Raw genomic sequence first — 26,799 nt, 5'->3', positions numbered from 1 at the left:
TTATCCTTTTCCCTTTTTTAAAATCAAGGATCAGTAAAGACCCACGTTCCAGTGATATCCAAAGCAAATCAGATGCTCAGGTCATCGAATGTAAGTCCCCTTGTGATTCCAGCAAAATCACATCATACCGCAAGAGCTTATCCACATGTAGAGAACCTATAATCAGAACCTTGGAGCTACTCCGATTGATCCTTCTGCAAGATCTTCAACATTCGGGGAAGCTTTATTCAAGAGAGGATAAGGTACCTTTAGGTATTTTATTCTGTGTTTGGTCATGTGCAAAAGACACATCAACAGATTGTTACAAGAAATATTTGAAGATTTATATTGATCAGTTTGTAGTTTCTCTGAAGGATTATATTGTCCTCATTTGAAAAACTTTTATTCACATACGTTCAGATTTTGTAACTCACATTATTTCAGTTTTGATTTAATTATGTTTTACATGTGATTCACTTTTTGATTGGTGCTATAAGGGTTCTGAGTTGGTGCTCAGATTGACTAGATTGCAAATCAGGTTATTTCAGTTTTGATTTAATTATGTCTTACATGTGATTCACTTTTTTATCGGTGCTATAAGGCTTCTAAGTTGGTGCTCAGATTGACTAGATTGTGACTAAGGGGGTTGACGCTCTCTAGCAGAGTTTTGATCAGGTTGGTGCCTTTCACATTTTGTACATCAGAAAGAGTTGGTGCTCTTGAGATAGGGGTTTGGTGACTCCTTAGGGTTGCAGCCCTTAAAGATTGTAATTGATTTTAACTGTGAGGCTGGATTAGGACAGTAGATCCTAGCAGCGTTACCGTGGTTTTTCCCATCTTGGGTTTCCACATCAATTCTTGTGCAGTTGTTCCATGTGTTATTGCTTTGCTTTATTGTTTCAGTTTCAGTTTAAAAGCAATTTTACAAAAGGATTTTATTGGATAAAGTTTTTAAGATTCATTAAATCTGTGTTCTACAGATCCTTTCCCTGAGATCACCAACAAAAATTGATTAAAGAATTTCAAAATTTAAAACAAATATATCAATCAGTGCAGATTTATACTAAACAATTTATGAGGCTTCAGATTCAGACAGATATACAGGAGTGAAGAACAAGCAGTAGCCCAATATGTGAATGACTGAAGTTTCAACTTCAAGACGAACTTGCATTAATGAAATTTCCTATTGTAGATGAGACATACGAATGTCTTAAAAGCTAAGTTGCCGAATCGGAATTGGAATCGGAATCGGGTGCGTGGGTACGATACGTTGGTATGGCAAAAAAATATTTGGAGGCTTGCGTACGTTTGGGTACTTTTGGACAAAAATTATAAAAAATTGTAAATATATATTAAAAAATAAATATATAGTAATAATTATTATTTTATTTATACTTAATAATGTTGTATGATATAGAAGGTGAAATTATGGTTCTAAAAAAATGGCTTTGCGATTTCCTTCATGAAAACATCCAGACCTCGAACAGCAAAAATGGTTTTTCAAGCAAACAAAATATGCGGTTTCGGCCTGCAATTTAGGGAACTAGGCTCCCCTACCTCAGGCAAAATCGGAATGGCAGATGGTGAAACCAAGGAGATACCGAAGGGCTGCTATGGAAGGTTTACCATTTTCTAGAAATGGAGATCATGGCAAACAAAATACCCTTCACCAGGAAGGCTCTATCATGTCATCTATCTCCAATAGGTTCACCCATTTGCGGAATCTTGAGGAAGGTTTTGTAAAACTGGTTCCCCGGATCAAGCCATATAACAATAAATATAAAGGGAATTTGGATAATTGGAGGTAGGGTGGTAATTATGCCAGACCTAAGATTTTTGTGGAGGAAGGCAAGAATCCCAAAACTCTGCCTAATTTAAAAGAGAAGAATGTGCTGGAAATCAATGACAGTTTGGTTGAAAGGATTCAACACTCTTGCAAAACATTTGCGGTTTTTGCTAGATGGTGTGGACTTGGAGTCCTCACAGAGGTAATTGCAGATTGGTTCAAGTCTTCCTTCAAGTGGATAGTAAGTATTGCTATCTTGTCTGAGGGTTTTCTTTATATTGACTGTGGAAATGCCAGGCATAAGAATGAATTCTTAACAGGTAAATCTCCGATTTTTAAAGGCTTTGATTTTAAATTTTTAGAATGGCAACCTGCTTTCAATCCAAAAAAATTAGAGTCATTTAAAGTAGATAGACCGGTTTTGATCCCCAACTTACCAGTAGAATTAATGGATTTGGAAATTATTAGGAAAATAGGTAATCATTTAGGAAAATTTGTAGAGATTAGTGACAAAAAAAGGAAGTATTTGAACTGTGTATTGATAATTAATATGGATATTAGTGTGAATTCACTCAGCCCTATTGAAATCAGAACTAGGGAGTCGTCTTTCCGGATTTGCCCTGAATAATATAAAGGGATTCTAGATCTAGACTTAGCATCCGAACCGGTCTTAGAAGTTTTTCCCTCTCAAAACCCTAGAGTAATCCCTAAGCTGGATATTTGTTTCAATTTGGAAAAGGGAGGCTTTGTGATTAAGGATAACCCTGTGTCGATAGGGCGATAACCCTCTGTCGATAGGGCAGTATGATGGGGTAGAAGAAGGGGAAATTATAGGTGACCAGAGTATGGATGAGGGGATGAATCCCTCTACCTTGCTATCCCATGAGGATATTTTGAAGGATAAGCAGGGGAGGGTTTCTAACTCTAAGGAAGTGAAGAACGTTTGTGCCCTTGAAGTGGCCGTAAGGGAAGAATTCAAAAGTTTATCTCAGGATAGTAAGGGTGAAATCAATCTTGATAATGTTTATCGGGGTGCTGGGGAGGAGGAAGATATGACTCTTATCCCTGAACAAGATGCTAGTTTGAATGTCTGGAGCAATTTGGGAGAAAATGGTTCCTCCCAACCATTGGGAGCTCCCAATAGTTTGGATAAGGCTGAAAAAGAGGTAGATTTGGTTCGAAAAGAGGAAGAGGTAAACTACATTATCAATTATTTATGTGATTCAGTCACCGAGGATATCCTGGAGAAGTTATTGGATGAAACAGTAGACAAAGATGAGCTAGACCTACAGAAAAGGTTGCTGAGGAAAGGGATTATGAATTTTACCCATCCCCCTAAGGTCACGGATATGGAAGCCCTCATAATAGAGTTAGATGACAAAGAAAATGGTACAACTTTTGAAGCCTTAGGAATTGAACAATGTGCTGGGGAAAAGGCCACTCCGGATTGTGCCAAGCTCTGCAAAAAGAGAGGCAGGAAATCCCTATCGGAGCTGAGAGCTAATGATGGTATAGCTGAAGGCCAGGTTAAACTCACGGATATGTTTCATGCAGGGAAGGGGAAGGTCCTTCCCACAACACCATGAAAGTATTATCATGGAATGTTAGGAGTTTAAATCCCCCTAACAAACAGCGCATATTAAAACGTTGTCTATCTAACTATAGTCCTGATTTAGTTATGTTATAGGAAACCAAATTAGAGAAAATTGACTTAGCTTACTGTTGTGACCATTTCACACATCGCCCCATTAAAATGGGGACCCCCTCTTTTTGCTTTTGTTTTGCCTGTTCTTCTCTCTGCTTTTAGGGTTTTTGAGTAAGTGAGTGAGTTGTCTGGACTAGGGTTAAGCCTTAGGGGTTTCTTTTGGATATTTTCAAGCCGAGTCCAGTCAAATTTTGAAGATTATTAAGCATCCTCCCGAAGATTGCAATTTTTGAAATAGGATGAGCCTGTCAGAAAGTCAGGTATGTCTCAGGTTAGGTCTAATCAGGATTTTGAGGCAAATTCAAGCTATGTCTAAGTGTTAGCATTTTGATGATGGGATTGTGTATTCTTGCCTAGGTAAGTTTTGATTAAAATTTTGTTGAAGGCTTGCTAACTGGTCCCTGGCCTTGAAGATAACCTAACCCTGCCTGGTGAAGTGATTGAAGATTTAAATTGTGGATATTTTGGCTTATAAAGGTGAAATCGCTCCTGTCCCTCTCCCAGGGACCAAGGCGAAAATGTTATTTGGTGCATATTGGTTACTGACTTGTTTAAATTGTTTTGTGCAGGGTCTCCAGGGGAGATGAGTGGACATGAATTGAAGATTTTAAGGATTTTGAAGGTTTGAAAATAATGAAATTTGAAGGATTAAGACAAATCGCTTCTGTCCTCCACTGAAGGACTAGGGCGAAATGGTTTATCAGGGTCATTCTTGGCCTTGATTGGTCAAATTGAAGCATCAAGGGTACAAGGAAGAATGAAATGAGCATAATAGAGTATCCAGACTTAGTTAAAAGCAATGAAAGGTTGAACTTTTTGTCTAGCAAGATGAATTCGCTCCTGTCCCTCACCAAGGGACCATAGCGATTTTCTTTGTACACACCTTCTTGGACCTTTTCTGGATTTGGGCTCTCGTTCATGGATTGTAAAAAGATGATATCTTCCCCAGCAAAGGAAATTTGAGATGAAAAGTGAAAAGATTTGGCCTTGAGGACAAAAGGCGCTCCTGTCCCTCACTGAAGGACCGGAGCTTGAATTCCAAATTTGCATTATCCTTGCAAGATTTAAGTGATTTCGCGATTTGGAGAGGTCAAGGGAAGTATGTTTTGCCCGTTGAATATAACTTGAGTAGGCCACAAAGAAGAGAATCAACCCAAATGGCAATAGGCGCCCCTGTCCCTCTCCAAGGGACCAGAGCGATTTTCTCACAAGACAAATTTCTGGCAAAGGTAAAGCAAGTTTCATGTTTGAGATGAATGAAGGGAGGCATAATCAGTCCATTGAAGATAATTTTGAAAGTTAGCAAAACATAAGTGAGCTCATAATTGCCAAGGCGCTCCTGTCCCTCACCAAGGGACTAGGGCGAAAAACACATTTTCTAGCCTCCCCCTCCAAATTTGGACGAATCCAGGTCAAGGCACAAGATTGGAGTGATATTTAAAAATGCTTCAAGGAAGAATGGAGTTGCAAGGACCACAAAATTCGATGAAAATGGGTTAGGGCGCTCCCGTCCCTCTCCAAGGGACCAGAGCGAAATCTTCAAATATGCCTAATCGCCTAACATTTTGAAATGCCACTTTTGTTTCCAAGACTCAAGATGGAATGGGGAATCATGTTTTACGCCTTAGGAGTAACTGAAGGTCGATGTGGTCAAGAGATTGTGCAATAAACTAAAAAAGCGCTCCTGTCCTTCACTGAAGGACCAAGGCGATTTTCATAAAATCAACAAATCCCCTCCAGAATCACGCCAAGACAAGGTTGTGAAAAGTGAGAAATATCTTTTGAAAGATGATGAACAAGGAATTGCTCCCAAGAATCGACAATCTTAGGCTCAAATGTAAAAATCGCTCCTGTCCTTCACTGGAGGACCAGGGCGAAAATCTTTGGAGAGCCTATTTTGCCTTGAGAAAACGAGTTGAACATGCACTGAAGGGACGAATGAAGATCATTGTTTACCTCCAAACTTGAATTGGCAATTTAGAAGATAAAGATCAAGGACAAAAGACAAAAATCGCTCCTGTCCCTCACCAAGGGACTAGGGCGAAAATGTCTTAAGGTACGCTCCTCCTGAAGAACGAATGAATTAAACTCAAAGTTCCCAATAAAAATGCCATTTTGAACGCCAAAGGTGAGGTTTTGAACGTGAAAATAAGAAATGCAAGGTCTAAAATGCATGGGCGCTCCTGTCCCTCTCCAAGGGACCAGAGCGATGTTATTGATATCCATTATTTTCCCCAAGCTTGAGCGCTTACTTCAAACAAATCACATTAAATACCAAATTCACTAAAACCTTGAAATATTTTAATTAAATTGGCATTTAATAAAGATATATTGGTATTTAATAATTTTTTTTTAAGCCTTGGAAAATCGATTTTTATTATTATTAAGGCCATTTAAAATTAATTATTATTAAATTAAAAAAAAAAACAGAGCGCTTAAGGTATCATTTTTAATATTTTTGCTAAGTCAGCCTCTTTCTTTTTTAATTTTTATTTATTTTTGGCCTATTTTCCAAGTCGGCCTATGGGAAATTGAAATGGTGAGCGCTCTATATATTTGGGGTGTGTTTTCATTATTCAAATCATTCACTTATTGTTTCAAGTGCGATTTGGAAGAACAAGAAGGAGTGCGAAATATGATTTAAGAGGAGCGAATTTTATTGGAGGACAAAGGTGGTAGAATTAATACTTGCGAAGTCTAGAGGAAGAGCATTTTGCTAAAGGGAGAGCTTCGATCTACCTTTTCCCTAGCGAGTTTTCCTAATTTTGCATCATTTCTTAGAATTAATTATCAAGTGAAGGTATGACTTGATCATCCTTGTCCCAACGTTGTAATTTTGATTTTGAATTTCAAGTTTTTTTTTGAAATTGCGTAGTTAATTAGGAAATGATAATTCAAAGATTCATCATGAAGTTTCCTAATTTAAAACTTAAATCCTCTTCCTACTCTATGTTTAAATTGCAAAATATATTACTCATTATGAAATGTTGTGAAGGTGTCAAGATGGCGACCCCAAAGGCAGGAGCATCCACTAGTCGTCCAGCTCTCATGAAGGAAGATCAAAGGAATGAAGAATTGGAGACCAAGATCGTGTCAAAATGGAGCAACATTGGAGATACCAACTTGGGAAACTTCAGTGTGAAGAAGTTTCGAGAGGTCCCTTACATTGGAAAGCCATCACCTGTCGCAAAGAGAATAATTGAAAGTGGCATTATCAAGGCGGCCGGTTTCCCTCCAGCAGTCCAGTGCCATGAGCTGATGATCGAGTGCGCCCGCCATTATGACCCACAATCAAGATCGATCGTGTCCAAGGAGGGAAACACTTTGGCTTACCTTTCAGAGGAGGCTATAAGTGAGGCTCTTCGTCTTCCAGAACATAGGGATATGATTTACAAAAGCTTAGAAGGAGCCAGGTCCATGTATGAAGATGATCCAGACACTTGCTTGAGCATCATCAATAAGAATTGGTTACTCAAAAGTCGTCCTCGCCTGAGCAAGATTCCCAACACACCACATAGGATCGACTTCCAGGAGGAGTACAGAGATTTGATAACTTTGCTCAATCGAGTTACAGGGGCTCCTCAAGCCTTCTATTTTGAGAAGTGGATGTTCTACTTCATCCAAGTGATAGTTCAAGGAAAAGGAACAATTCATTGGGCTAGAATTATTAGCCATTGCTTGGATGTGCAGTTAAGAAGACTGAAGGCTACCAAATCCTTCCACATGAGCTCGTACATCATATATGCCTTGATCAGGAGTTTTGAATATGCAGGACTACCTCACAGAGGAGTGATCGGAAGAGGGCCCAGAGAAGTCAGAGTTTGTGATTCTTATGTCCATTTGCATCATCCACCTGGAAGTGACTACAAGTTAGTCAATGATACCTTCACGATGAACATCACCAAGACATTGCAAGGCGGGATTCACAATCGGCTATCTCAAGATGCACAGGAGCTTGTGAAGAGGTATGGTGCTTGGTTCATCCAATTCCAAAAAATTACATATATTAGAGTTCATGGGTGTCCTTCGCCTCCCTATATGTTGCCAAGATATCCGACAGACAGGACAGTGCTACTTGAGGTGACTAGGCAGTTGGCAGCTTATGCAAAGGCATTCAGACACAGGCATGGAAATGGAATTCCTGTGCCTATCATACTAGGGAATTCAATTGAGGTATGTCCTAATGCTCTAGCCATGGATGACGCAGAGAAGGAGTTGGCCTTATATTCATTTTCATTCTTTGCCTTAAGGGAGAATTTTGATCCTTATGGGTATATAGAGGAAACAGTTGGTATAAAGAACAAGCACGAGTTTCAGATAGAGAACTTTTGGATGAATCTCTCAGATGATTTAGAAGTGAAAAGAAAGATGCATTCTAGGTTACCTTTAGATCTCATCAAGAAATGCAAAGTTTACAGAGTGGCTGATCAAGCTCAGGACAGTGGCAGACATCTCCAATCATCTTATGACCAAGAAGACAAAGCAGTGAAGATAGATTGGAATGAGCCTGAGGTTTTTGACTTAAAAGCTTTGATGGCTCCAGTTTTGTCGTGTACTCGCAGATGGGTTGATGTGCAACATCAGAAGTTGAGAGAACAGAACATACCTATGACTTTTACTTTGGAGGAAAGACCAGGGGAAGGAGGAGCAAGTGTAAGTGAAGGCAATCCTTTTCCTAGAAACACAAGTGAAGGTAATCTTCGAAGCGCAAGTGAAGGCAATCCTCGTCCTAGAGGTACGAAGAGGAAAGAAAGACCTGAGAAAAGAGAACCCTCCAAGAAGAAACAAGAGGCCAATCGAGATCGCTCATCCGGTACATCTTCTCGACATGAAAAAAGGACAAGTCAGAATGTAGGACAAGAGAAGAGGGTACCTGAAGTTGAGGAATCTATGGAATCAATGGTACAGAATGATACACACGAAGAAGGGCAGGCGTCTCAACGTTCATCAAGTCAATCTCCTCAAGTTAATGAGCTACATGAAGACAAGAATAATGATGAAGTGACATCTCCTCTCCGAGAAGAAGAACCATTGCCTAAAGAGATACAAGTTAGAGAGACAAGATCCGCCATTCCAGATTGGTTGAAGGAGAGGCTAACAAGGGTGATTGTGATCGAAGATGAAGATAATGTAATTGACTTAGAGAGCCTTGTAGGAAATTCTCAGGGAGTAACAGAAAGGAAGAAGGCCACCAAGATGTCCAAGATGATCAGAGATGAGACAGGGTCCAGGAAGTTACAGGTAGCTACACCGGCAGTGGACAAATATGAAGGCGAAATCCTTGCAGAAGAGTATGATGTAGAAACATTTGAACTTGGTCCACTCACCGCCGAGCAGACACTGGATGAGGCAACTGATTCATTTGAGGCACTTAAAGACAAGCTTAAAGAAGAAATGGAAAAGAATAGAAAGCTTGAGAGAGAGAGAGGTGCTTGGAGAGGCTACTTTAGCCATCTCGGTCAGCCTTTGGGACGTCAGGATCCAGCAGTGTCTCCCGTGCAAGCACTTCCCCTTGAATCGGTTGGCGAGGCAGAGAGAGTTAAGAGCTTGGTTCAGCTTATGAGCTCTTGGATTGACAAATCTCATGCCGTAGCCGTTGATTTTGCAACAAGAATGATGCAGACCACCCATCGAGCTATCCAGGTCCTTGAGATCATTCACAACCTAATGATAACAGTAGCCGCCTTTGCCCACACTAGAGATGTTATCATTCCTGTTCTGCAAGTAATCAGGCAAACACCAAGGAAGATCCTAGCACAAGAAAAGATAATGGATGGAGAAGCTCATAAATTACTCTAGTGGTCAACTCTACTCCAGATGAAGGAAGTTCTTTTCGAAGACATCAGCACCAAATGCAATCAAGTTGAGGAGGTCAGCACCAAATGCAATCAAGTTGAGGAGGTCATCCATCCAATTCAGGACAAGGTGTTTGAGGTGTTATGTTCTATTCTTGGCAGAAGGATTGAAGATGAGACAGATGTGAATCTTCAAGAGTTGGAAGAGAAAGTTAAAGTCATCTTTTGCAAAGGTGAGAATATTATCACAGATGAGCAAAGGGATCAAATGTTCGCTACTATGCTCCTGATTGAGAAAATCAAGGAACTCGAACCTGGATGGGATGTAGCTCTTCTCAAGGCCTTCGATCAAGTTATCCACTTGGAGGAACGAATGAGGAATCTTCCCGAGATTCCTATTGCTGAGATTGAAGGAATTGTGTCCAAATTCATTGCATATGCTAAGAAGGAGCATTGGAAAGGGAACAAGGTTCTAGAAGAGAGGTTGTTATAGATGATGTGGCACCTTAATTATCATTGGTCTATGTTTCCTAGATTTTTGTGCCAATTAAATATTTGGCTATGCATTTAATATTGTTCAATAAAAGGGGAACTTTTTGTAATAAACCCTAATTAGGGTTTAGGTGTCAAAATCTCAGCCGTTGATCTTCTTTTGATCTGGGTCGTTCATTGTAATTGAGGATGCTATATATACCCTCACTCATTTTCATTTTATATAAGAATAGTAAGTTAGAAATTAGAAGATTAGAGCTTTTGGAGAGAAGAAAGTTATTTTGTAGCAAGATTGAGCATTGAAGAGAGAATTTTAAGCAATTGTTGTCTATTTTTGGCTTTGAGATCAATAAAATATTGAAGTTATGGTGTTTTATTGCAATTCTTGTAGCTACTTTCATGGTTGCTTACTTTCTTGAATCATTCTTGGTCGAAGTAGTATTTAAATTTGAAGGACTAAGTGTTGAGCTTGATCTTTGGTGAGATTCACGTTCCGAACCACTAGCTTCTTGCTGATTGTAAGGACGCCTTGTGTGGTCAACTGGAGATATTTGGATTGCTTAAACCTTCAATCATTATTGAACTATTGATATGTACCTTCATGGTAGTGTCCATGATTCTTGATGAGTTGAAAAATCATTAGTCACCTTAGAAGATCGCATCAATTTCAGTAGAGTTGTTATTCCTTGGCGATACTGAAATTGGTAGAATCTTACCAAAGCTAGCCTACATTAAGTCATTCTTAGGATTAGATTAGAATTCATCTCTTGCAAACCCCACCTTTTGATCCTTTTTTGAGAACTTGTTAGTTTTAGGAAATTTTGTTCCTGCAATACGGAAACATAAGGCCCCTTGATGAAACAGCATTCACAACGACCACTGGTGCTTATCCACACGTAGAGACCCTACATCAAAGAACCTTGGAGTCATCCTGATTGATCCTTTTTTGCGACATCTTCAGCAATCAGAGGCTTTATTCAAGAGAGGATAAGGTACCCTTGGGTATTTTATTCTGTATTTGATTGTGTACAAAATACACGTCAACACTTCCTTTGCTAAACGACTAGGCTTTAGACATATTATGGGTGTCCCAACCACTGGAGCCTCTGGAGGTCTGGCCATTATTTGGGACCCACGCAATATTGGGTTCTCATTATTAGAGTCTCAAGGCAATTGGATCAGTGGCAAGGTTACCAGCTTGAAACACAAACTAGATTTTCTCATTATTAATGTGTATGGGCCAACCCTAAATGAGGACAAAAGAAGAGTTTGGAAGGAAATTGAGGAATTCACAAACTCCCAGGGTCAGTTTTGCATTTTAGGAGGTGAATTTAATGCTATCTTTAATCAATGTGAGAAACGAGGAGGCATAGGTAAAATCTCTAGAGCAATTCTAGACTTTGTAGATTGGGTCCATCGTAGTGGCTTGCTAGAGATTAACATGGTTAAGGATGCCTTTACCTGGAACAATAGAAGGGTTAGGTTTTAGTAATATAGCAGAAAAACTTGATAGGTTCTTTGTAACGGGTAGTCTCACCAACTTTCCGTATACCTTAGAAGCCTCAATTTTACCTTTCTTGGGCTCTGATCATTTTCCGATCCAACTTAGCATTCTTGGCGACTCAGGACCAAGAAGATGTCCTTTTAAATTTGAACAAATGTGGCTGAAAGACGATAATATTCTTAGGCTTTTAGAGGAATGGTGGAAAGAGGCAAAGGTCTCTGGGTCTAGGATCTATAAGGTAGTCAATAAGCTTAAGGTAATTAAGCAGAAGCTCATTCGGTGGAATAAGGAGCATTTTGGTAATAGTTTTGACAAGGTGGCTTAGGTGGAAGTAGAGTTAGTGGAGGTAAACGGAGTAGTGATGAGGAAAGGGATGCATGAAGCTCTGTTCCTCAGAGAAAAGAAACTCCTTCTTGAACAAGAAAATATTCTTGCAAAAGAGGAGGTCTTTTGGAAACAAAAATCCAGGAAGACATGGTTGGATGAGGGAGATAAGAACACTAAATTCTTCCACAATAGTGTGAAACTTAGAAGAGTCATTAACCGAATTTCTAAGATAAAGACATGTAATGGCTCTGAGGTGGAAGATCTTAAGATCATCTCAAGGGAGGCAGTAGACTTTTTTTCCAATATTCTCAACTTTGACTGGAGTTCTCTTTGCTCAAACCAAGACAAGTTTCTAAAATGTATTCCAAAACTACTCAGTAAGGATCAAACTCATAACCTGACTGCATAATTATCTTAAGCGGAAGTAGAAGCAGCTCTAATGAAGATGAATCCGGACAAATCCCCCAGTCCGGATGGCTTCCCAACTAGTTTTTTTCAGAAATGCTGGTCCTTCATAGGGGAGGAGGTGACGGGTGCTCTTGAGGGCATGAGGAACTCAGGTAATATCCTCAAAGAAATTAATAATACTTTTTTGGCCCTCATACCAAAGAAGGAAAAGCCTGAGTATTTGATGAGTTTAGACCCATTGCCTTGTGTAACACCATCTATAAGCTTTTTACTAAAACCTTAGCTAATAGGCTTCTGAAGCTCCTTCCTCTTTTGATTAGCAAAGAAAAAACGGGTTTTGTCCCCGAGAGGTCTATTTATGATGGGGTTATTATAGCTTAGGAGGTCATTCACTCTATTCAGAAGAATGGAACCCATAGTATGCTCTTAAAACTAGACATTAGGAAAGCCTACGACAAGGTGGACTGGAGATTCTTGTGCAAATGCTTAGAAGCCTTTGGATTCCCCTCTTCATGGATTAACTTGATGTTTGAATGCATCTCAACGCCTAAATTCTCAGTGTTAGTTAATGGAACTCCTGAAGGATATTTTAGCTCTTCTAGGGGTCTAAGACAAGGAGATCCCTTATCCCCTTTTCTCTTCATCATTATGGCGAAATCATTGGGTAGAGCGATCTCTAGAGCAAGGGAAAGTAGTCAAATTTCAGGAATTAGAATTACTAACAACCTAGATCCTACCACGCATCAACAATTTGTGGATGATACTATGTTATATGGGCTCAACGATTTAGGAGAAGCGAAGGTGTTTAAGCAGATCCTAGACTCTTAATCTAAGGCTTCTGGACAAGAAATTAATCCATCTAAGTCTGAAGTCTTATTTTTTAACACTAAGGTCTACTTACAAAATGACATCTGCAGAGTTTTGAATTTTAATATGGGTAGGCTTCCCTGCAAGTATCTAGGTCTGCCCCTAGATAAGGGCAATGGTTCGTCTAATTTGTGGAATTTAGTGTTAGATAGGATTAGGAATAAAGTAGCAACCTGGAAAGGCAAGTGGCTATCCTCTGCTGGGAGAGCTACCACGGTCAAATCGGTTTTGGCAGCAATGCCAATCTATCAATTATCATGTATAAACCTCCCTCAATGCAAAAAGGAAATATTGAATGGACATCTTAGGTCTTTTTTTTGGCAAGGTGTTGAGGAGAAGAAAAAGATCTCCCTTATGGCTTGGGATAAGATCTGTAGGCCAAAGTCAGAAGGGGGTATTGGGATTAAGAATATTAAGGACCAGAGTAGAGCGCTAGGGGCTAAATTAGTTTGGAGAATGTTCAGATCACCCCACCTCAAATGGGCTGAAATCTTATTCCACAAATATCTTAGAGGTAGGGACCCTACTAGCCTCTTTAGGGAATCTTCTCCCCCGAAAGGTTTTCGCATTTGGAATTTTATGTTGGAATGCAGGAAAATAATTTTAGATAAGTTATCTTGGAATTTGGGCAATGGTGAAGAAGCCCTTTTTTGGACAAATTCTTGGGGAGGTTTCAAGGCCCTTCATAAGAGTGCAGATTTGGAGTCGTCCAGAGCAGTGTTGGAATCCGTATGGGGTAGGTATGTTAAGGATTACATATCGCCAATTGACAAAGATCTAGTTAAGGGTTGGAAATGGAAATCTTTCGAGCATGTTGATATCCCAGTAAGGGAAAAACAGATGCTCCAAGACATCCTTAATAAGAGAATGGTCACTTTCAACAGGGGGTGAGATACTCTTGTCTAGGATGGATTGAAATCGGGAGAGTACACCTCAAAAGATGGTTATAATCTTCTCCTTAGTCAACAGCTTTCCTCAAGCACTTTTGTCCCCTCAGTCCTATGTTGGGATAAGATGTGTTTGCCAAAGGCAAGACTGTTTTCATGGTTTGCTCTCCAAAATAAGATTCTAACGACAGATAGATTTAGGAAAATGGGCTTTGAGGGACCCAGTAGATGCCCTTTATATGAAAAGGCGGAAGAGGATAAGGATCATATCCTCCTCAATTGCAATTATGCCTCCAATTGTTGGCTCTGGTTATGTAACAAATTAGGATGGAGCTCATCTCTCCTAATTCCATTCTTGGAATGTTTCAAGCATGGCCCATTCTACATCAACACTCCCTCTTTGAAGGGCTATGGAAACTAGCCCCATCTTTAGTTCTTTGGGAACTTTGGAAGGAACACAATAGGAGACTCTTTAAGGATAAGAAATTGGATTGGCTCCAACTTGTGAATAAAATTGAAGTCTCGGTAGTAGAAACCCTTAATAGCAGAACTTCTAAATTTCCTAGCAAACTTTCTGAGATGACATATTGGGATGAGAAAATGAGAGGCAGATGGTTAGGTTTGAAGATCCCTCCCTTTGTAGGAATAAGCAATTCTAATAAAATGGAGTTAAGAGAAGCTTGCAAATGGAAGGTCCCAAAAAAAGGGTGGGCTAAGCTTAACTTCGATGGTACTTCTCGTGAGAATCCAGGTCCTGCAGGGATCGGGTGTTGTCTGCATGATGATGATGGCAAAGAATTAGCTAAGTTGGCCAAACCTATAGGGATTGAATCCAATAATAAAGCAGAGATTTTAGCCTTAGTTGAAGGCCTCCTCTTATGTCAAAATAGGGGCATTAGTAAGCTCACCATTGAAGGAGATTCGGCTATTATTATGAATGGCCTTAGAAAAGATTTTCTTCCTAAATGGAAGCTAAATGCGATCTTGTCAAGAGCTCTAAGCCTCCTCAAGGATTTCAAGAAAACAACCTTCAATCATATTTATAGAGAAGGTAACTCAAGGGCGGATGAATTAGCCAATGTAGGGGTTGATGGATGGTTCATAAGTTAAGATAGAGTCCTCCCTCTTGTCGTAAGAATCTGCTGCAAGGTTTAGACTCTTAGGCTTTTGTTCTCTATTAGTTAGGTTTTGGTATCTCCCCAAGGATTCGTCCCTTGACCTAGCCACCCCTTTAAGAGATAGTAGGTTTGGTCAGTGACAGATGGTTAAGACTAGGTCGAAGGTTGTAGAGAAATTTTATCTTGCATTTCTTAAATCTTGAGTATTCTAAGACATGATGGATATCAGAGCACGGTCCTCTTCCTTATCACTCTAATTATAAATATCAAAGGTATTCGGGACAAATTCACAGTGTATCATTTGTATATTTGCTTATATTCATATATATACATACATATATATAGAAATATATATATATATACTAAGTTACCGGTTCGGGTTCGGATTCGCGGATTCGGCAAAAATAAATAAAAAATCTTCGGTACAGGTACGGGTTCGTCCGTATATATATATATATATATATATATATATATATATATAATCCATACAAAAATAAAATATACAATGTGACTTTCCATACATAAATGATAAATGATAAATCATAAATCCATAATTATTAATTGCCAATGCCAATAAATATTCATATATCGCAAACGTAATCAGTAAACTAATAACTAAAGTCTAATATCATATTCATAATTTGCAAAAATGATAATATTAAAGTTTCAAGTCTTTTTTAAAAAGTGATAAAGGGGCGAATTAGAGTTTTATTATGAAAAAACTATTTGAAAAAGTCTTCTTTTATTGTTTTTTTAACTCGTGGGCCCCATTTTTGGGAAACCACAGGCTTGGGTTCATGCGGGTCATCCTGGGTTCACCCGGGTCCTCCTGGGTTCCACTTGGGTCCTTCCCAGGTGGCCGGGTTCCCTGTGGGTCCTGCGCCGCAAGACCCACAGGGAACCTGGCCACCTAGGAAGGACCCGGGAGGAACCCAAGGAGAACGAGGACCGGGCAAGAACCAGAACCGGAACCCAGGCCAAAAGGGGAAGAACCGGTAACTTGGTATATATATATACTCATATATTTACTTATACAATTTTAATATACTCAGAGCCATCTATTGCAAGAATTTATGTTTATAGGTATATATATGTATATATGGATATGCATATATATATAGACATACATATAGATAAGCATATATATATATATGTATGGATGTATATATATTAATACACATATATAAATATTATATACAGATATGCATAAAGGATAATGATGTTGTTAGATTGGTATATATAATAATAGGTGTATATGTAAATGTATGGATGTATTTATATAGAATTTTATATATATGGTGATATATATGGTAACACTCATCTACAGACATATTATTAGTTTAAAGGGGCAGTTAGATGCCTTTAAACATATTTATTATGTAATCATCTTGTCAGCACATTATCTCGAGTATTGCCTTCTTTGGTGGCATACTTAGAATTGATGATGTGACTTCCCTTGCCGTATGAGCCAGCAAATACTAAGGAGCTCGCTCAACTAGCGGCGGCGGTATTTATTACCTTGATCCTGGAGATTGTCTAACCTGCATCGTGACCCTTCATCCTTGCTCCTCTGACACTCTTTAGCGATCAAATCGGTCCTTTACCGAGAAAGATGAGTTGTATTTCTCGACGCCTTTCAAATCTCAATTAAGATAAGTAAGGGCTTGTTTTGAGCAGATGGTTATCTGAGAAACTCGAAGCTCATTATGGATACTCTGATAAGGCTTATAGGCCTCAAGCGTCAAATGGCTTTTACTGGGAAAGTTAAGAAAGAAAGACTGAAAGGCATTCTGGTCTTCCCGAATGTCCTAGTTATCAGGGCGGTCATTAAAATTCTTGGGGAGGAATATATCACAAATGAAGACCGCACTAGAGCTAATTTTGATATTGCGGTTATGTTCTTGGCGGTGGCTATGCATTATGAGAAGGACAAGGACGTGGTGATAAAATTATGCAGAAGTGTCTTCAAGAAAGAATTGTTGAGTGAACTTGAGAGGGTGGTTGTCAATATTGACGAAGAGTTAACTGCACCAAAGCCTCGCAATTATGATATACTCATACGGATGAATAACTCGGTGCCTAGATTTCCAATCCTGGAAATTGAGGATATGGCTGCCTTTGCAGCCTATAATCCGACTAGGTGAAGGAACTTTTTCTTTCTTATGTGGCTTTTGCATATTAGGAAACCGTCATGTAACAGGTGGCTGGCCAACTATCTAGAAGCTGAAAACATTGAAGTTGTCCCAGATGACATGGTCATCCCTCCAGTCCCTGCCTCTAGCCCAGATTATTCTCCGGCTAGCTCAAGAAAGAAGGTAATAGAGGTGCGGACGAGAAGGTGTCGGGCAGGATAGTTGGTCTGTTGTCCCAGGTTTATCTTATCGTTACTTTTTGATTCTTAAAGGGTTTACTGTAATATTTTTACTTTAATTTCAGACTTAACTTTTAAAGACTTATGGATGTTAAGGTTAATTCTTGCTCTAGCTTTAGATATGCTTTTTTCTATCTTTAGTTTGATGACTTTCCTTTCTCTATCTGCCCTAAAATGATTCTTCCGAATTTTGTTGCGACTTTTATGGGTTGTGCTTGTGGGTTTAACAGATTATGTCTGAAAACTAAGCTTCCTATAGTATTTTCAATTCATGGCTCTGTGTGATGAAGCACTGCTCTCATCTTTTATATTCATAAATACATATATATATATATATATATATATATATATATATATATATATATATATATATATATATATATATATATATATATATATATATATATATGCGTATATTTATATATAGTTAGGCATTTAGATTCAAAGGCATAGATGATATATTCTTTTGTAGCTTTAGGTCTTGACAGAGGTGGGGAGGTTGACCGCTTCTATTTTATTTTTCTGAAAGAGAACTGTGAAGCATGGAAAGGATACTCTTTGTTCATTCTCTCCTGGAATTTTGGATTTCTCCCCTCATTCTTTTCCTTCCTGCTTTCGGTTTTGCTTGGTTCTGATATGAAGGGGGATAATTGTTTTTAAAATTCTCTTTTGTGACTCAAATAAGGTGACTTTCTGAAAGGAATTGGTCTCTGAAAATCAAATATGATTAAGTCTTTCTGAAAGGAGTAGGTTTCTGAATATCAAATATGAATAGGACTTTTTGAAAGAAGTGATGTGACTTTAAGATCTTTTTGGGCGATAGATTCTCTATCTCCCAGATCTAGGCTATGTTATTTCTATGTCTGTCTTAATTATGATCAAGATGAAGGCAGTGTTAAGGATTTGGGTTTTTCTCAATACTTATGTGCTTTTTCAAATACTTAAGATCTATGGTTGCAGCAACATCTGTGGAATATGCTTGGCAACCTGGATATCGGATTGTATATTGGCTAACAATTCGTGAAGTGGTCTATTGTAGGGCAGGTTTGAAGGTTTTTACAGGTATCTGAGATTTCATTTAGTCCGCGCATCTTGACAGCAGTGGAAAGGCATTTACAGTCTGTTGATAAGAAGCGGTCCCCGAGGGCAGACCTTTGCCTCAATTTGAGAGAAGGGATAGTAAATCTTTTGGGCCTGTAGGTGAATGTTCAGTATAGGATGACAGATTCTATTGATTACGCTGTAATCTCATAATACTGCTAAGTTGTAATGTTGTAATCATAACTAGTCTTTTGTAACTGGACTTAATGCCCCGGGCAAGGCCGGCGGTTTTCTCCTCTCCGCTCTTTCCTACCGGCACCCACACTGAGCGGAGATTGTAATGCAATGTAATGAATTTTTAATCTAATAAAATTTTATGGCTTCGGCTTTTTACCGATCAAAATAAATAAATAAAAAATAATGTTGTATAATATTAAATCTATAACTACAATTTTTAAATTATATATATCAAATTATAATTTTACCATATAATTATGAATATATAGTTTAATAAACACTATGTTAATATAGTATATAATAATTTAAATTTTAAAACTATTATATAAAATTATAATCAATTGTTAAACTATTTAAAAATATATATTATATATAAATGAAACTATTGCGGGTGGGGAGGGATTATAATTATCGCCAATCGAATAGGATTAGATGAAAATATTTCCCGACCATACCACGTCAACTGAGCGTGCATTTAATGTTGGCTTTCCCAGACTTACCAAACACGGATGGCTATCCGGCGTCGCTTATTATGATTCCCATCATAGTTTTTTTCCAGACATAACAAACACGGAGCGTTTTATTATTTTGATTCTCGACATTGGTTTTCAATTCATATATTTTATTAAATATAAATGAAACGCCGACAATTTAAATACTATATTTGCAATCGTAGATTTTGTCTATAACAAAGCAAGGGTTTTATTCGCAGTGCAGTCCGCAAGAGATAGAAGTGTTTTTTAAGGTTTTCGAAAGGTCAGGCTGGCAGAAAAATTTGGCAACAAAAATTCCGAACCCCTCAAACAAAAAGCGAAAAAAAACCGTCGAATTCCAATGTCCGACATGGATTCGTCACAAACAACGTGACGAAATCGCCACATCATTCCAAATTCGTCAGGATTCTTGGTTGGAAAAGTGGGTGCGTTTCCAGGGCTAAATGAAGGAACCCTATTGGATTCCACAAGGATTCTAGGACGATTCAGATTCAAAAACGAATCGTACCTGGAATCTGTAGGAAAAATGGGCGTATCGGTAACTTAGCTTAAAAGCAAAGGAGAAACTTGATCAAAAAGATAAAATAGTGAATAAAGAGGTTATTGCAATCAAAATAGAGGGAAAGAAGTTTCTCTAGAACATACCATGAGTGCAAAGTCAAAGAAGACAAGAATGGGAAGACTAACTACAAAAGAAGGGGAGGCTTTAGAGTTAGACGATAAGAACAACCACCTTCTAGAGAGTGGAAATCCTTGGAGTTTTTTATTTGTGATGAAGTCCATAAGGTCATAGACTGCTCTCAAAACCCCAAAAGGTTAATGGTAGCCAAGAATAGGAAGATACTTGGTCAGAAGAAGTTGAAGCTAAATCAGAAGAGAACTTGATGTTGAAAACCTTAATACCTGGGAACAAAGAAACCCCTAAAGTTGATTGAAATAAGAAGAGTGTCTTCCAAACAAAATGCAAATGTAAGGAAAAAGGGTGTAAGGTGACACATATGGTGGATCTACCAACAATCTAGTAATTGAAGAAATGGTTGATAAATTACTACTTGCTTGCATTCTGAAAGCTAACCCTAAAAGATTTCCTAGTTAAAGAAGCATCATAGAGTTGCTTGTGGATAAATCTTGCCTTGTTGCCTTCAAAATTGGGCCATATGTTGATGAAGTGCTCTACAATGCAGTGCCAATGTATGCTTATCATTTGTCACTAGGTAGAACTTGGCAATATGATAGGAATTAATCCATATAGGTAGAGAGAATACCTACGAGGTTCAGCATGAGGGAAGGAAAACACTCTTGAAACCATGAGAAAAAGGAGCAATTGAACTGGTACCTTTGTCTCTTCCAACAGAGGCTAGATTTAAGCTTAAAAAGAAAAGCGAAATTCTAGATCAGCCAAGAAAGGAATTGAAAGAAAATTCTGGAGCAAACAAGAGTTACGAGACAAACGATTTGAAGAGTGAAGTTCAACCAAAATTTGAGGCAAAGCCAATGAGAATCAGCTAACACAATTATTGGTGAACCTCAAAAGGTAGATGCTAAAATTTCAGTTGACTGTAATGTGGTTGAAGAGAATGGTGAATTGTGGGGATATGAGCATGATCATAAAAAATCTTCCATGGATGTGATCAGAAATTTGGTGAGAAGTGACTATTTAACTCAGCATGACAGAGGTGATGTGAATTAGAATTGGAACGGGGAAAATAATTGAAGCCTATTAGTGATTACAGAAGTGATTATTCTATTGATTCTACATAAGGAAGTTTGCATAGCTTTACTAGTCCTATTGAATGGTGGAATCAGCATCGGATTCCTCTCTTTAGAAGAATTGGGGTTGCAAACTTTAGCAGTAGCTCAGAATGCGCTAAGGAATCTCAAGAGAATACCTTGATGACAGGCCTACGGAAAGGTTTGCACTCTCATATGGATGGCGACATAGTCCAGTTCTTCTAAACCAGGAGGTTCAAACATTTTGAAGATGGGAAAGTTAATGTAACAGCTGTTTTAGTTGCAGATTCCCACTACCCATCCATTTACTCTTTTGTAGCTGTTTGTGGGTGGTGGGATGTAACTGATAATTCATGCAATCCAGAATCCCTATTTTTGGATTTTGTATCTGTGGACTACTTGGTTTTTTGCATTTTTGGTGTTCGTATAGATGGGGATAATATTGGGTGCTGGTCTCTCTGTTTTGGGAGGATTTTGTTTCTATCTGTTATTGGGGTTTTGTTGGCTTGATGAAGAATAGGTTGATACTGCTGTTTGCGTTTTCTGGACTTGAGATATACATTCTGATTCGGTGAATCTGGATTGTGCCAATATACAAGTAATTACTGTTGTATCACTTTTCAGAAATGTATGATTTGTTTTGTCTTTTGCTAAAGTAGGGCATATCAAAAGGTTACTGAGACAAATTGAACAGCATTATTGAAACTTGTTTGCAGAGAACAGAGGTTCAATCTACATCACTTTCCAAGATGTAAAGTTCAAGTTGTGTGACTTTGAAAGCAGTAAATGAGCACATTTACATCCTTTGACTAGCTGCCCAGACTATAAAATAAAATATCAGTATCAAGCTCGTCATTGGCTCACATCTGATAGCCACTAGTCTTACATCTGTTGGACCTAGCTGCCATCATAGAAACTATTCAAGTCCATCTGTTGGAGCCTTTACAACCCATCCCAGTTCTTTGTAGCAAATTATGAATATTCAGCTTTCTCCCAAGAGATGGAAATAAAAACTAGAACAAATGGAACCCAAACAGAATGATTTACAATATGGAACCAAGATTGCTTGATTCAATACCGAAAACATACCCAACTACTATATTAAGAAAAAAAAAACATTATTTATTAAAAATTCAATTATCAAAAAATTGTGACAAATGCTTTAAGCCTTAAACATTAGGAAAATGTTAATACCCATAATACAGCTGTTCATGGCGCTGGCAGAGTGAATTCCAGCAAGTCCAGAAGAATGATGGCCAGATGAATTCCTTCCCTCAGCAGTGCTTTAAAATTCAAATTTGATGGCATATCCGGAGTTCACCCTGGATAATATGGGTTTGGATGTGTTATCAGAGGCAACTCGGGCAAATCGGTTTGCACCATTTCAAAGAAAGTACCAGATGGAACAAACAATGAAGTGGAGGTCCCTGCATTGGTGTCAGGTCTTCAATTGTCTAGTCAAAACAATATCACAGATTTGCTGATAGAAGGAAATTTGATGGTGATTGTTAACACAAATAGAAAAAGAGGCTCCAAAAATTGGAAGTTGGCAAACATTTTAAGGCTTACTCAACTCATTGTTATAGGCTGGCAAATAGAGCAGCCAATTTCTTAGAAAGTTTTGCCATCAACTCCAATGAAGATAACATTGTTGAGAATGATGTCAAATGATTGAAGGGATTGGAATCAAAACTTGATAACATCAATGATAAGATTAAATGTTGACCCTCAAAATTATTTCCTGTAATTCATTAAGGATAAATCGCTTGTTAAATACCTCACAGAATACTTTGTGTGAAGATTTCAGAGAATGTTCAGCACTTGGACTCTGATTTTCAAGTGCCCCTGGTATTTAGGCTTCTCCCTTTCAAGGGATTCAATACATACTAGAAAAATAATGTTTGTTTCAGAAGTTAATAAGAAAAGTGACGGCCCCATGCCCCCCATTTACGAATCAAAATAAAACTTACCCATTTAATATTTATAATTAATGTTCATGCCACTAGACTCAAAATATATCATATCAATTTTCAACTGAATTTATGATAAAAACATACCAACAATTCATGATAAAGCAAAGCCTGATTTTTTTTGAAAAAAGTAAACGATATCCATTCCTTGGATGTGGTTCATTCAGATCACTTTCGGACTTCCCTTTCATCATTATTGTCATTCACCACCATGGCAAAGAGGTTGACAAATGAAACAACCCTTATGGTTTTGAATAAAAGTAACACCATAAAATGTTGAAGTGAATTATTCTTGTCAATAATAGGAGAAAGGATAATTAGAGCTCGTATTGATGTAAAATCCTGAATATACACAGCCTAACACTTCCAAAGGGCCTGCCTTGACCCTGCCAAGACTCAAAGCAATCACTTAGAAAGTTAGAACTGCCTAATCTCCCATTAGCTATCCCCTTTTGCATGCTTTCAAGTCCGAAGATTGACTCTTTACTTTCCCAACTCAATGTTGTTGAATTTCTAACTTATAATCATTCTCTTGTATTTTATTACTGTTCATAAATGACCAAAAGAGGTTAACAGAACTCAAATATACAGCAAGTCACAATAATTGAATCAGGACTGAAAAAAAAGGACTGCTAAGTTAAAAAACAAAATGTTTAAATTTGTCTAAACTACACATATGAAGCAATAAAACCTAGAAGATGAGGATACCAGAAACCCTTAGACAAGTCACCACATAGTAACATTCAATGGAATATAATGCAAAATAATCTTGTAGGAGGGTCCCTATATCAAGAAGAGCAATTGAAAGAGACAATGCAAGGTGTCAGTAGAAAATAAAATTATAGGTTACATATGAATCAAAAGAGCAACCCCAACTTTCTCATTGGTCACCACAAAAGGACCAATACAAATCTTGACGGTATCGTGAGGAAAATGTCTTAGGCTAAGAGGGCACAACTGAACAAACTTAGAAAAAAAAAGGTACTCCTACAACCTCTCTTAACATGTACAACTAATAATTATATGCAAGTAAAGAGAAAAAGGATACAGAGCATCTCCCCAACTATCTAGATTGGAAGTAACAGCTTACAAATACGAGAATCTATACAAGCTGTTACATTCACAGGACGGTGTAATCTCACAAATCAAACACCATCTTACCTAGTGATTTCCATAACCAACAAATTCTTTACACTCCTAATGGGTAAATAGGCTACAAAATGAGGTGAGCAATCCAGTTATCTTAAAAATACCAAAACTGTCCAAGATCTAAAGCAATTTGTTCCAAATGGTTAAAACAAAACACCACCAGTTTGGGTAACAAAAGTGGTAACAAGGGATGCTCCATAATCTGTATAGAAATAAGGATATCTCAATAGGTTACAACAATGATATAACACATGAAACAAACTGTTCCTCTACCACTTGGAGAGAGAGAGAGAGAGAGAGAGATCATATCACCCCAATGAATAGTGATCTCTCTTTAACTTGTAACTAGTGAGAGAAAATCATGACTAAATCATGTGGCTAATGATGCTATGCATCAAAATGCAAAGAGGTGACACAAACAATCTCCAAGAAATGCTCAACATAAAAAGATCATCTAGGAGATGAAAGCTTCTGTCTGATTTAATTCTCACTACCATGTAACACTCTCTTGTCTGCTCAAATTCTTGTCATTTTACCATGTTTCATTTTGCTTCTCCCTCAGCAAAGCAGTAATTTGCTTATTGTCAATTTTGTGAATTTTCTTTCCATAAGCGGATGCACTTGGAAGTCCCATTATACCATTTTGGGCGTCTCTCATTTGCCTTCTGTGGTCTTATTCATCCATAATTAAAGATTTGCATATAGCCTTATTTGCCTAGCCTATCCAGGTTATAGAGGGACTTTATGACATTTGAGCATTTGCTTTGCTCGAGATACAAAAAATACCTATCTGAATACATCCTTATATGTACTTCATATTTGAGAAACGTGATATGCCAGATCTCTCAGCAGGAGGCCAAAATGGCACAACACCTGATCGAAGTTGATAAAGAATGTAGCAGGGTGCAAAATGATAAAAGCCAAGACAACCAAGACATTTGTAGATTATGAAACATGAGGAATCCAAAATGGATAATTTCAGCAGCCTGCAAATTCTTGTAAGTTGACTGTTCAGCTTCAGAAACAGGTCCAGTGGGAAGCTGAAGGTGTGATCTGTCATTTGGCATACCCAGATGACAGTTTTAAGTTCAACCTGATATGGTTAATGGAAATACAAGCAAATCAAGGCCAAACATCACCCAAAAAACCTTTGAATTCAGCTGAAGACCAACTGGAGAGGAATACCTGGCAGGTTGGAGGAAAAGGGAAAAGGATAGCAGGAAAGCAAAGTGGAATAGCTGCAATATCAAGAGTGGTGAAAAGAGGAGTTCCTGAACTAGAAGAGAGCAACAACTACTCATTTTTGTTTGTATAATAAATCTGAAATTAATAAAACTACCACTAGATGCTGAAGATTTTGCCATACTGGGTTTCTCCAGGGTAATTTAGTGATATGGTAAGTTAAAGTTTTTTCTCTATGTTTTGCTCAATTTCTATTATTTTGGTATGAACATTAGCTTATATGAAGCATAGTTTATTTGATGTTTGAGCAATCATGAATCAATTGCACTATTTATTTTTGCACAAAAGCTATGTGAGATTTGTGACATATCTCTAGTATCCAGATCACAGGATGACATATGTTTTGCATGCATTTTATAATTATTAGAAAGGATCATAAATGAAAAACAATTATACTTGTACAGAAAGTTATTTCAAGCTTCTTTCCTAGAAAATACACTAACCAGCTTCTTGTAATAAGTGCTTTTCACTCTTTTTCCCTCATAGCATACCTGTCCAGAGCCATATTCCGCGTCTGCCCAGAGCCAAGTGTAAGGGCAACAAACCATCTGTCAACAATTTCACTCCCATCTTCAATTATGCGTACATCTATTGTATATAATTTTGTCGCAACACTTGAGCTGCTGAACAGATTTGATAGTTGGAATTTCCTCCACTTTTTCTCAGGGAATGGACTCCTCAGAATAGAGGCTGAGGGATCCACAGAGACAGCATAGTCCCGGGATAGGCAAGTTTGACCACCTTCCCATGATGACAACCACACCTGAAATGACAGAGATAAACAATACTTTGAAAAAACCTCTATAGATTTCAGTTTTAACACTAAAGAAAAAAAAAAGTTAGAATAGCAAGTAAAGACAAAGAATAATTCTATTAGCCATTGTGTAAAAAAGTCTCTGGCACATATCATTGAAATCTCTTTTGGCTATATTCTTGTGTTGATTTTTCATGGAATAATTCTTGAGAGTTTGTTTGCTTCTATTGATTTGGTTTCAACAAGTATTTCATCGTGTTAAAGCCCATGGGAGTCATGGAAGTGACTGTGCAGATGACTGTGATAGCTCTTGTGATTAGACTGTTGATGTGAGATGGAGATAGAAAATGTATGCTACCTCACACAATCATAATGTCTTAGATAACCTAGCTTAAAGTGATACTTGATTCATTAGAAAAGTTACTTGCAGAATTTCTTTGAATATGCAATATGATAGACATTCGAGCAATATCAAGAGAGACTACTCATTGAAATGAGTGTTTTTTCAAATTTGATTTAGACATCAAAGTTCAAACCCTTTAGTGACAATCATCTTATCCAATATGGTCCCCAAATTTTGAATGGAAATATTGTTTATTCTGCAGTAATACACAAACATTAGTTCCTACAATTTTTTGTTCTCAACTTTGTGATTTGATATCTATCTCTCTATTTTCAGTCTCCAAGACAGTGCAATTTATTTAGTGTTGTTAATTGGACTATCAGTTGTCTATGTAACTAGTCCACTGAGGCTGTTATGTGTTCTTTTCCACCCCTATTAAACAACAAGCATTTGCTCCTCCCCTTCAGATAATAAACAACGTTTTTGCTCGATATTCTGAATTCTAATATCATCGCCTACTCTACTTCTTGCTTGGAATCATTTAATTCATACCTCCCTTGGAATAAAATCTGGGTAGTTTGGATAATTGTTTGGTTAAC

General features: G+C 37.9%; 1 protein-coding gene across 4 annotated transcripts in view; it reads right to left on the bottom strand.

The window, feature by feature from the left end:
• Positions 1–26,799, bottom strand: part of LOC131033191 (uncharacterized) — a 164,830-nt gene that overhangs the window by 26,481 nt on the left and 111,550 nt on the right. For all 4 annotated transcript variants that reach the window (XR_009103573.2, XR_009103574.2, XM_057964335.2 and 1 more), the window contains one exon: positions 25,595–25,866. Coding sequence is in view for 2 of the 4 variants with exons in the window: in XM_057964335.2 (XP_057820318.2) it covers positions 25,595–25,866 (272 nt within the window). In the remaining 2 variants the exon portion in view is untranslated. The remainder of the gene's footprint in view (positions 1–25,594; positions 25,867–26,799) is intronic.

The sequence above is a fragment of the Cryptomeria japonica genome, chromosome 6, assembly GCF_030272615.1.
Source record: "Cryptomeria japonica chromosome 6, Sugi_1.0, whole genome shotgun sequence".
Lineage (NCBI taxonomy): Eukaryota > Viridiplantae > Streptophyta > Pinopsida > Cupressales > Cupressaceae > Cryptomeria > Cryptomeria japonica.
The sequence above is the reverse complement of the archived record's forward strand: the minus strand, read 5'-3'. Positions and strand labels throughout refer to the sequence as shown.